Here is a 12029-nt window from a genome sequence, read left to right on the forward strand (position 1 = left end):
AACTGTGAGTTGTAGGCCTGCGTCACAGGCATCAGGCTCAGTCTGTGCAAGATGCCCTCCTAATGTGCTGTTTGGTTTAAATCTGGTTCCTTGTGTTCTCTAAGAGGTCCTGCACTGGAAACTTAGTTCCCATCATAGGGTCTCAAGATATGATGTGATGGAGAAGCATGAGACAAGTGGAAATGTGATTAGGACTCTGGAGTGTGGCCATGGGAAGGGACACATGCTATAGACTAGGTGAATGCTGGAGACAACCACAAACTGACTTAGCCATGTGATTAATTCTATTTTCTGAGTATTTGCTGGTGACCAGGTCCTCCATAAAGGCTAAAAAACTGAGGCTGCAGGACTGTGGACCTGAAGCCTTCAAAATGATTAGTTTCTTATATATATATATATATATATATATATATATTCTTCTGGGTATGCCTGGTTGTGTGAGCCTGGGACCCATGGGAGGACATGGCTCATTGGCGGATCTGAAGCACATGGCTTTAGGATTGTCCACAGGGCAACTATTTGGAGACTGGTGTGGGAAAGGACTTCCTGCCATGTCCATGGAGCAGAGCCACATGACAGGTTCTAAAGCTGTAGGACCCTGGGTCCCCACTCGGTGTAACACCCAAAGGGGAAGTAACTGGATTCAGAACTGGGTAGTTGACATTAGGATAAACTGAGTTCTGGTTTTGGCCAGGTCACACACTGATTTCCAGGCAGAATTTCTGTTCACTGTAATGGGCAGGAAGTCTTAGAGATTGGTAAGTTTTTTCTTTTTGTTTTCTAAATGGGATACACTGTGACTCACACACAATGCACAACTGGTTCATGCCCCCAACACAGGGGAGCAGGGACAGATTTTGCTATTTAAAGCCTGTGTGGTCCTCAACAGACCCTTGGTATTCCTAGTCCTACTCAGTTCCTCGTTCCTGGGGAGTTCAGTCTGGAAGGGTATGTATGTGCCGTGTGGACCTTGTCCCATGAGGGTGACAGATACTCTGGTGTAGTGACTATGGTCTCTTAGCATTCTCTAATGAATTCTGCAGGACATTTGGGTGCACCACAATTGATTGGTGGCACTTCAAAGTCCCACTGGTTGTCCCTGCAGTATCCTTTACCCCAATCATCCCCAACCTTGAATCCAAAAATCCAGGCTTCCCTGTGAATTGCAAGGCTTTTATTGTTGGATCCCTGTTCTTAGACACCTGGGAGGAAGGGGTAGGGCTTGCTGCATCTATGTTGGTGAGCAGGCAAGTGGCTTCCTTGAGAGCAAGGATGTACCCGTCAACATGTCCGGCTGGCTGTTATTTTATTCTGCAAAGAGAAAGCCAAGCAAGGCGTCAGAGGTAAAGACAACTTCTTGCCCCACTGACTACATACAGATACACGTCTTGGGAGGAACTGCATCCTGTTTGCAGTAGCTTTTGAATTCGATTAGGGCTAAGGAGCCTTGTCTCCCACCTGTTGAGACAAGCTCTGCAAAGAGCCTCCAATCCAGGCAGATGGGAGAAGCAACCTTGTGGGTCACCGTAGGTACAAGTGAGATAGAATGGAGAGGAGCTGACAGGGTTCCATGTGATCCTGTGGGCAACTGGGACCCCTTAAGGGCACTGACTCTTGTCACATGATGATGACCCTCAGATATCTGCAGCTGACACAATAACTTATTCAACCAGTTCTAGGGACAAGAATGGGTTCGATTTAATTCTACCCTTGAATGTCCCAGGCCTGGAGACCACACAGTGACCTTGGAAGTGCATAGAACAGGAAAACAGATGAGTGTTTTGGGGCTGGAGTGGTAGGCTTGAAAAGTTAGGATAAAAGACCCAGGTCGGAGAATGGTGCCAGGCCACAAGCTTGTGCAACTAGACTTGGGAGGCTGTGTCAGGAAGGTTGATAGAGGCCAAACTTGTGCAGAGATCTAGCGTGGCTTGGCTGAGTTGAGCAGCCAGGCCAAGCTCAGGAAGCCTGAGAGTCCCTTCCTTCCCCATCCTCCTGAAATCCTCAATCAGGTCTGTCACTGTTCTGGATTCACAGAGAAGACCTCAAGTGGGGGAGAAATATAAGTACTGCCCTTAGCAAGACACATAGAGACTCACAATGAGATTGGTTGCCTGTTCCTTGTCTTCCTCGGTCAAGGTCCTATCAGAACACTTCTTGATATTTTCAGCATTTTCCAGTACGAAACGGTTGTTATTGTATTGTTTCAGGTACTCAACGTACTCTTCAGTGGTCCCATAAAAAAATAAATCAACTTTTTTCTGTATAGCTGGGCAAAGGCCACAATCTGTAACACAAAGACAAGGTGACCACCTCCCCTTGAAAGACAGGCATCAGCACACCCCAGGGGATAGATGGTGTGAGAGTCTGGAGAGCCCACATCCCTGACACCCACACACAATACCCACCGCCCTCTGAAGTCAGGAGCAGGGCAGCCCCGAGTAGCAAGAGAGCACCAGCGACCTTCATGGTAATGGCGGCACATGCTCCTACTCAGCTTGGTCCCCTTTTATAACTGCCGGGGCCTGCAGAGTGGGCAGGGAGGGACCCATGTCTGAGTCCTTCCAGGCCACTCCCAGGATATGTCTTGGAACTTCCTGGGGCTGTGAGTTTGTGGCATGGGGAGGAGTGTATTTTGGCAATACAATAAGATCCTGGTCAACAACCTGGCTCTGCCTGGTCCCATTAGCAGTGATCTTCTTAAGGTCACATGTCATGTAAAGGCCAAAGGAAGGTATGACTAGGGAAAAGGTCAAATGGTCTCTCAATCAGACCACCAGTAGTGAGGCCCATGTTACCCTGTTACACTGGGGACCTCACTGTCAGTGTCTAGACATGGCAGACCTCAGACCACTGGCCATGTGACCCCTGCCCTGTCTTTGTGCTGCCCCTATCTTCCATTTCCTTCCTGTCTTCCCTTGAACCAGTCTCATCAACCCAAACGTTTCCTGCTATTGTAGGCAATCTTCAACTTGACCTTTTTGCTGTTGTTCAGTGGTTTTTTGAGATAGGGTCTGTCTACATAGCCCAGGCTGTCCTGGAACTATGTAGATCTGGTTAGCCTTGACCTCACAGAGGTCTTTGTGCATCTCTCCCATGTGAATGCTGAAATCAAAGGCAAGTTCTGGCACATCTGCTTAAACTTGACCTCTTCAACCCCTGGTTAAGGTTTATGTTTGGTGTTTTTGGGGTTTCTTTCTGTTCTTTTAAGATGTATTTATTATGTATGTATGTATGTATGTATGTATGTATGTATTTATTTGTTTATTCATTTATTCACTCATTCATTATGTAAGTGAATACACTGTAGCTGTACAGATGGTTATGAGCCTTCAAGTTATTGTTGGGAATTTAATTTTTAGGACTTCTTGCTCTGGTCAACTCTGCTCGCTCAGTTCCTGCTCTCTTTGGCCTCAAGATTTATTTATTATTCTACACAAGTACACTGTAGCTGTCTTCAGATGTGCCAAAAAAGGGTTTCAGATCTCATTACATGCAGTTGTGAGCCACCATGTGCTTGCTGGGATTTGAACTCAGGACCTTCGGAAGGGCAGTCTTTGCTCCTACCGACGGAGCCATATCTCAAGGCCTCTTTTTTTTCCTTTTTCTTTTTTTGAGACAGGATTAATCTTGAGCCCATAACCCTCCTGAGAAATGTGTGTGTGTGTGTGTGTGTGTTTGTGTGTGTATGTATAGTGAATCCAGCTTTCCTTGTAGATGGCGGTAAACATTGTCAAAATCTGTTAGCTACTGTGATTCACACCTTTGCTTCCAGCTCACAGGAGGCAGAGGCAGGCTGATCTCTGTGAGTTAGAGGTCATCCTGGTCTACACAGAGAGTTCCAGGCCAGCCAGAATTACACATAGAGATCCTGTTAATAACCATCATTAGTATGTTCATTAAGTTCACACTGCAAGTGCCTCATGGTCATTGCCTCATAACTAAACAAGGATATTTCAGTTTGGAGCGACCTGGCCCCCTAACTGGCCACTGCCAGTCTATGTTACTGCTCTAGCTACTCTGACTATTGGTCAAAAAGCCAGCATGATGCCCATTTTGAATATCCTACATCCCTCTGGAAAAACTAGAGTCCAATCTCAGCTGGTTTCTCCAGCTCCTGAAGGTTCAGCATCAGTCCATCTGTGCCAGTGTGTCTAGAGGAGTTTTGCTACCACAGAATTCCATCTTTACCTGGGCCAGAGTGGAAGCACCTCTAGCAAAGGGATTGTTGTGAGGAATGCTAAGGCGCAAGACTGTGGTAGGCTCCATGCCCCTCCCATCTATGTAGGCAGACTGCTTAGGCCCATTCACTCAGCCAGGAGACACACTCAAGATGATTCCTTTGGTATTGCCATTTTGGCATCATGAAAGGCTTCTGTTGAGCAGTCTTTTTCTAGTCCTGCCATCAGGAGTATAGACTAAACAGACTGCAGTGGAGGAGGCAGCAGACAGCAAAGGCTGAGGCAGGGGTGTGAGGCTGAGTGGTTAGCAGGCTTAGCTGTGCAACAGGCCCAGCCCTTCCAGGCTGCTTCCATTTGGTAGCTGAAACATTTGACAGGGCTGCAGGGCAGGAGACTGAAGGGTCATGGAATGAAGAGTGGATAGAGGACAGACTCTGAGGAAGGATAAAAGGGATCCAGAGGACAGAAACTTTAGACCTTGTTTGCCAGAAGAAGTCTAGGGAGCTGTGTATTCTTTGGAGAATCCACCAGGCTCTAGAGGCATCCACTGTTGAGTGCCCAGGAGGCCTGGTTTCCTGTCCATGCTGTGGAGGAGGCTTCATCACACTAGGCCTCTGGGTTCCATGCAAGTTTGAGGACTGCTCACCAAAGGGCATCCCTTCTGCCTCTACCACCTGCCAGCTGTTGGGGTTGGACCCTTGCTGTTGTGTATTCAAATGCTAAGTACTCCACCCCTTGATTTGGACTCACCCCACCCCCCAATTCTTTGGTAATCTGGTAAGCAAATTCTCACATATACCAAATGTCTTTCCCATATCCATTGCCTAGTCTTAGAACTTTGTCATAGTAACACAACACAGATTACAACCCTGCAGTATGCATGTATCCTTTGTGTATAAGAACACACCTGACCTCCACCATAGCAAAGGGTATATGGCCAACTTCCTCTTCCCTAGCTCCTTTTTCCTTGGCTGCATTTCTCTCCTGTTTAGATGTCTGAAGGCTCCAGAGAGCAAGGCTTTCCTCTCTCCCAGTGTCAACACACATAGGAAGTCTTTACAAATGATGGTTAGATTGGCTGAAGGGCTATCTCACTTCTTTCAAGTCTATAAACAAGACCCTTGTTAAAATGTGCAACACTATTTTCTCATTTAACTCAGGCTTGGGCTCAGACACCCCAGCCCCTTATGCCTCTGTTATATAAGTGTTTGTGTTTATGAAATTTGGCTCATATAAAAATAAAGATTGTACGTGTCTTGATAAGTCAGAATTAAGTAGTTTGTTCTAAAGGTACTTGACTGTCTCTTTCTGTATATCAGTTGGTGACAGAATGAAGTTTGCTGAAGACTTACTGGTTAGCTGAGCCAAACAGGATTCACATCCGGTAACTGTTTTGAAAATTAGGTGCCAAGTACTCAGATCTACTTGTAAGCTGTCTGCTGAGTCCACTGGTCTTTGTTATTATGACCTTGCATGTCCAAAGAGCTGCAGAGCCCTGTAGGATGGTTCCACCGGGGTCTTTTCTCTTCTGTACAGGGTTGGGAATGGAGATAAGGGCATAGCCTGGCTAAGCAAGTGTCTACTGCCAGGTAACACTACTCTGCTTTTGTTTATGGTGTCTTCTCACAGCAGCAGTAATCTTAACTAAGACTCATGGCAAACATGTGTAGGCACAAGGTTGCCAAGGAAAGACATTGAGGTGCATTCAGTTGTTCTCCACCATGTAGATATTATGTGTATGCATTTTATATACAAATATATATATATATATATATATATATATATATATATATATATATATATATATATACATACACATATAAGTATATATGGGTATATGTCTGTGATTTTTTTGACATTTTATTTATTTTTCTTTTATGTGTATGGGGATTGTGTCTGCATGAGTGTCTTATGCAGTCATGTATGCATTCCCTGTGGAGGTCAAGGAGAGCACTGGATCCTCTGGAACTGGAGTTACAGATGGTTGTTAGCTGCCATGTGGGTGTTGGGAAGTGAATCTGGGTCCTCTTTACATCTGAGACCACCTTATAATTTTGAGACAAGGCCTCTTATTATAGCTTGCTAATTTTGCTAGATGGGTTGGTCAGTAGGCCACAAGTGGACTTTCTGGTGCTGAGGTTACCAGGGTGCACTTTTTGCCATGCTGTCCTCACAGGTTCTAAGGGTGAAACTCAAGGTTTCAAGTGTTTGCAGCAAGTGCTTTCCAACTGAGCCACCATGTAGAACATTACAACTTGTAATTCAACCCACTGTAAGGGAGGTCAACTCCCAGGAGAAGCATCTACAGATTCTCAGGAATTCTTCTGTGAGATGTAAGAACTCCGACTTTCATCCATACTCAATAATATACCATGTAACCATTCACATCAACATGCGTTTATAGGTTATTTCCCAATTGTAGTACAATCCTGTATCGTGTTATTCAGGTTGTTGTTCAAATTGTTTGATATTCATTCATTAGGAACTTGTTTGGTCTTCCTCATGCCAATTTCAACAGATGTTTGCCTGTGTATTCATGTGTTCCTGTGCTTGTGTTTGTGTGCCTATGTATGGGCAGAGGTGCCAAGATGTGTGTGTGTGTGTGTGTGTGTGTGTGTGTGTGTGCATGTGAAGGTCAGACAACAATTTGGAGGAGTTAATTCTCTCCTTCTACCAGGTGGGTTCTGGGATTTGAACTCAGATCTTCACCTTCAATCACTCCCCCTTTAATCACTGAGCTATCTCAACAGCCTTTCACCTTACTTTTTGAAACCAGGTCTCTTATTGAACCTGGAGCTCACATGAGATTAGACGTGCATACCACCACTCCCATGAGTCCTGGGGATCTGAACCCAGGCCTTTACACTTGCATAATAAGCACTTTGCACATTTATCCATCTTTTTGGTTGCCCCTGTTTATGTGTGTGGTGCTGTGGAATGACCCAAGGGCTTTGTACATGCTAAAAACAATACTCTAGCACTGTCTTAGAGAACTAGTGACAAAATGCCAGGAGAGAAGCACCATTCTGCTCCCAGTTTGAAGAGACCCAGTCCATCATGGTGAGCTAGACACAGTGAAGGAACTTGGGTGGTTTGTCACATCTACAATCAGGAGGCACAAATGTTTGTGCTCAGTTTGTTTTTCCCTTTCCACGTTGTCCATGACCAGAGTCCACGCTGCCATAAGAAAGTCACTCTATTCACATAAATTGACCAAGTATAAAAATTTCCTCACAGAGCCTTGTTTTTATGGCAACTCTCAACCCAGTCAGGATGATCATGGATTATCATCAACAATAACCATCACACACCTCAAGCAGGCTGAGCTTGAATTTAAGAGCTTCCTGTCTCAAGAAATGAATATAACACACCCAGAGGACAATCTCATTGGTGCTGAAAGTATCTTCCTTAGGGTAAGTAGGTTGATCTGAACATGAGACAGCTTATACACAGAACACTTCCTGTGGCCCTTAGAACCGTGTAGTTTACAGCCAGGCAGTCCACAGTAGTCTGTGGGGTTGTGGACCACTGAGAGTCCATGTACTGGGATGAAGCACAATACATCTCCCTGCTCTCACCACATGGATTCTTTGAGACATGGTTCCTGACAGAGCTAAGAGGGGACAAGGTGAGGAGGACAACAGGAATGAGCTACTGTGGAGTGAAGCAGACTTTTTGGTAGAAAATCACCACTAGACCCTGAGGATACCCACATGGCCCAACATCTGGGAACTATCCTGGCTGAGAGTCACTGAGACCTAGATGTTCCTTTCATGTCCTCACTGATCCAGTTCAAAGGCCTCAACAGCTAAGATGTTTAAGCAGCCCCACAAGAACCTAGACATACACACTTCTGCTTAGGCCTTGACCTCAGGCACATCCAGTGTTTTGGATTGTTGGCTCCCCACAGAGACAGAAACCCTCCTTCTCCCCTGTACCTTCCTGTCCAAACTTGCAGAGGACATGCTTTAGCCAGGAGAGGTGAGGAGTGTGACCAGGAAGCAGAGTTGACAGGTGGAACAGGACCACAGGGCATTTGGCTCAGCACTTGGGCTGCTTACAAAGGTCAGCTCTAACCCCTCTTTGGCAAGGAACAAACAACTTTTCTCCAGAAACTGATGACATCAGGCTGTCTCAGCCTGTTTGTCAGAGCGTGAAGGGATCCCTTCTCCCTCCTGTATGCAAGGCAGGGCATTAACAGGTTCTAGATTCTTGCTCAAAGCTCCTGGAGGTTTGGGGGGGTGGAGTTTGCTGGGCTCAGGGTGATAATGGTTTATAAGGAAGAGGATTTGCTCTGAGAAGAGCATTTAGAATTCACCATGAAGGGGACACTTCTTCTGCTGGCCTTGCTGGTGATTGGAGAGTTGGGCTTCCAGACAAGTGAGAGTGTAACCCTTGCTTACCCCATCTCAGTCCCATGTAGATCTCTAAGTGGGGTCGTGAGACAGACGTAGGGGTCCATTGGAGGCCACTGGCAAGGAACTGCAGAAGAGGGTTGATGCTTTCTGCTCCAGGTTACAACAGTTGGGTCAGGTACTTTGGGGAGACAGGTGTGCTGGTGATGAGTCTCATGATGAAGGGCCCTTAGAATCACAGTTGAAGCAGAGGCAAGTGTGGGGCTTCCTGAAGTTCAGATATGCAGGTCTGTCCACTCGTGTGAAGTGTGTGTCTCATGGAAACTATGTTGTATCTGTGAGGCTAAAGCCTTTGGGAGGGTAGGACTATGGGAAAGGTCAGTTAAGGAATTTATGGATGTGTCAAGGAATCTTGAACCTCTGTTTCTGCCAGTCTGTGATATTTTAATGATGCTTTTCTTTCTGTGTTTGCAGCGGAAGCATGTGTTCCTTTTGTCGGAGCCTATGTTACAGTACTGGGTGGAAATAGGCTAACTCTGAATTCCTACCTTTCGTTGTTTCAAGCTACTGCAGCGCAAAGGGTGGTCTTTGAAAAAATGCAGGACTGCTTCAGTGAGGAACCAGCAACCACCCTATTGATGAATCCCCAAATGATGGTAACGTCCTCCCTAATCCCACTCGACCATGCAGCAAATGGTGGAAGGCTGTGTAGAAATGATCAATGCGACCATTAATACAATGTCAGGTGACATGTAATCGAGTAGTCAAACCCTTGCCCACCCTAGCACATGTCAAAGCAGCATGCCAGGTACACATCCAGCCAGTTCCATGCTTGTTCCTGCCATTCACTGCCACATGCTAGGTAAACATGGGATTCTCACCCATAATAGGAACAGGGGAGTCCTTGGTCTGGCCTCTGCACAGGTATGGTACCCACAGGTCTATAGTAAGATGCCTGAAACTTTTGTCTACTGGCTGGACAGTGACTTCTTTGGAACCTCCCTTGACTCTACTTCCCTGCCTCAGATCAGCCCCCCTTCCACTGGTATTATCTGAGGTACAGCCTGAACCTCCCTTAATGTTTGAAATGTCATGCCCACCCCAGGGAGTGCCTGCAGCTGTTCACCACAGCTGTCACCTGATGTCTCTTCTTTCAAGCACAACGGGGTTGCAGAGATGTATATTTTGAACACTGTAGCTCTCACTGTGTTTCCCAAAGTATTCTAGTTGAGTTTCAGGGCCTGCGAAAGCACAGTGCTATGCAAAACAGAATTTCTTCTAACAAACCCACATGGGGGATGTATTTTTAACATGGTCACACAGCCAATGTGCCTGGGGAGATGTCCTCAGGTATGGGAGATATCACCAAACTCATACTCAGCTAACTTGTCCCACTCTAGACCTAGCCCCCATCATGCCTTCCAGAACCTTCTCCCCATCTTCCCTGCCTGGCTATGGCAGCTTTCAAGCTGTGGATGGGCTCCAGTTCCCTTGAGGCAGAGTCTGTTGCTGGAGACCTGAATCACTGCATGGATTTTCTTTCCTGTGGATGAGGAGCAGTCTCTATGTGTGTGCTTGGGGAGCCTGCTGAGCTCCTGCACCTTGCCTGTAGCCAGCTCTCTCCCTGTCTGTCTCTCTGTTTTTCAGATAGCTCTATTCTTGAGCCCAGAATGCAAGGCATACTATACCGAAGATACTATAAACAAAATGATGGATATGTTTAAACTGAATTAAATTAATTAGAAGTTAATGGTTTATAGACAACCCATCTTTGCAACGCATTTGATACGAGTGCCATCTTGCTGACCTGTCCTCTTTCTATCCTGACGTTGGATTCCTGATACCTGTGCCCTCATCCTGCAGTCTCTTAGGCTGATTCTAATAAATGCCTGCAGCTCTGTTCTGTGCCCTGTGTCTATGTGCTGAATGGGAATCATATGAGGTCTTCAGATAATCTGGGGAACAGTGAGAGAAATGACTTGTGAGGTCACTGAGATAAGGGTGATGCCCCTGACTAGCCAGGTGATCTTGGGAGAGCCATTGCAGCCCTCCTTTTTTTGTTGTTGCTGGCCTGAAACTCACAGAGTTCCATGTGTCTCTTCCTCCTGAGTGCTGGGATTATAGGTGTGAGCCCCCACTCAATTTACAGCAGCTGTGTGAGATTGTGGAGACTGGGGTTGTCTTAGGGTAAATAGCATGTAAGCAGCCACAGGGTTCACCAGACTGGCAGGACAGAGAGGAGGTTCGGAGACACTCACCTCATGTGTTGCCTCTGGGCTTTCTCACAGGACTGTGGGTTCCTTGTGTCCAGTAATAACAGGGGAGTAACTCAGGGATGATGACTTGGGTGTGCTCCGATTCTCTTGGTTTACTAGTGACAGTTACTATTTGTCATAGCCTGGCCATTATAGCAGGTTCCAAGACAGCCAGGGGTACACACTGAGACCCTGCTTCAAAAACAAAACCAAGGGGCTCGAGATATGTCTCAGAGGTAAAGAGCACTGACTGTCCTTCCAGAGGTCCTAAGTGGAATTCCCAGCAACCACATGGTGGCTCAAAACCATCTGTGAACCTCTTCAGGTATGTCTGAAGACAGAAACAGTGTACTCATATTCATAAAATAAATAAATAATTCTCTAAAAGAAACCCAAAACTTAATAATAAATGAAACACTTCAATGGGGAAAGAGATAGGACTTGATGCCCAAGAAAAGTAAAAAGAGCTAAGGTCTGGAAAGAAGGTTCAATGGGTAGAGTGCTCCTGTGTGTTATTGGGGACCTGAGTTCTACTCCCAGAACCCATGGAAAGCCAGACTTGTTAGCATGTGTCTATTATTCTACTGATCCTGTTGAGAGATTGGAGGATACAGGTGAATGCCCAAAATTTTGTAGACTAGCTACCCTGGCATTCCACAATGTCAGACAGCCAGAAGCCTGTCCTAAACAGTGGCTGTGGATTTCCCTCTGATCTCCACATGCATGCTGTGGTATGTGCATGCCTGCTCTCCCTTATACACTCAAACACAAAACAGCAATCTAAGAAGTAAAAGGTAGGGAGAACTGCAAGCAGTGTAAATTAAAATGATGAACTCAATTAGTTATAATGGACATATAGATAGCATAATAGCATAACTCTTATTCTGTATAATAGTGGCAAAAATTGAGAAGACTCATTGAACAGAGCAAGTGTTGATGAGCAGGCTGAGGGACTGAAAGTCATACAAACAGGTCACATTGGTCAGTGTGTAAGACTGATAATCATGGAGCTATTGGTCTGTTCATCTGTTTCCTGATTTGACATGACAACTCCTAAGGTTTCCTAAGTTAGGCTGGCTGGTCCTAAGGAAGACCAAATGGCCTTCCCAGGGAGAAAGCTCTCACAGGCAAACCATTGACTCTGAGAAAACAGACCATATTCACCTTTTAACACCCTATCCAGTATTTTTCCAAAATACCATCTCAGGATCAGGCATGGCCCTGAATCTGAAACCTGTTGA

General features: G+C 45.9%; 1 protein-coding gene and 1 pseudogene across 2 annotated transcripts; one reads left to right on the plus strand and one right to left on the minus strand.

Annotated features, from left to right (window-relative positions):
* Positions 1-1281: 1281 nt before the first annotated feature.
* LOC110288579 (major allergen I polypeptide chain 1) lies at positions 1282-8198 on the minus strand. 2 transcript variants are annotated; one of them, XM_021154892.3, is made up of 3 exons: positions 2406-2466; positions 2097-2284; positions 1282-1311 (listed from the first exon to the last, which is right to left on the minus strand). In XM_021154892.3, exons 1-3 carry the CDS (start codon positions 2464-2466, stop codon positions 1282-1284), a joined length of 279 nt encoding a protein of 92 aa, XP_021010551.1. The 2 variants fall into 2 exon arrangements, 1 of the variants encoding a protein (XP_021010551.1); XR_015047757.1 differs by lacking the exons at positions 1282-1311; positions 2406-2466 and adding an exon at positions 8117-8198 and having other exon boundaries at positions 2233-2284.
* A 299-nt stretch (positions 8199-8497) lies between these two features.
* On the plus strand, positions 8498-10276 carry LOC110288578 (secretoglobin family 2B member 20-like; annotated as a pseudogene).
* Positions 10277-12029: the final 1753 nt, after the last annotated feature.

This window comes from Mus caroli, unplaced genomic scaffold (genome assembly GCF_978045245.1).
Source record: "Mus caroli unplaced genomic scaffold, Mus_caroli_1 scaffold_8, whole genome shotgun sequence".
Lineage (NCBI taxonomy): Eukaryota > Metazoa > Chordata > Mammalia > Rodentia > Muridae > Mus > Mus caroli.

Excerpts from the sequence above, each read along its gene's own strand:
- LOC110288579 (XM_021154892.3), bottom strand. The coding sequence starts at position 2,466 with ATGAAGGTCGCTGGTGCTCTCTTGCTACTCGGGGCTGCCCTGCTCCTG. Across the intron at positions 2,285-2,405 it reads GCTCCTGACTTCAGAGGGCG|ATTGTGGCCTTTGCCCAGCT; the intron begins GTGGGTATTGTG and ends TTTGTGTTACAG. Across the intron at positions 1,312-2,096 it reads AACAGGCAACCAATCTCATT|AATAAAATAACAGCCAGCCG; the intron begins GTGAGTCTCTAT and ends TTCTCTTTGCAG.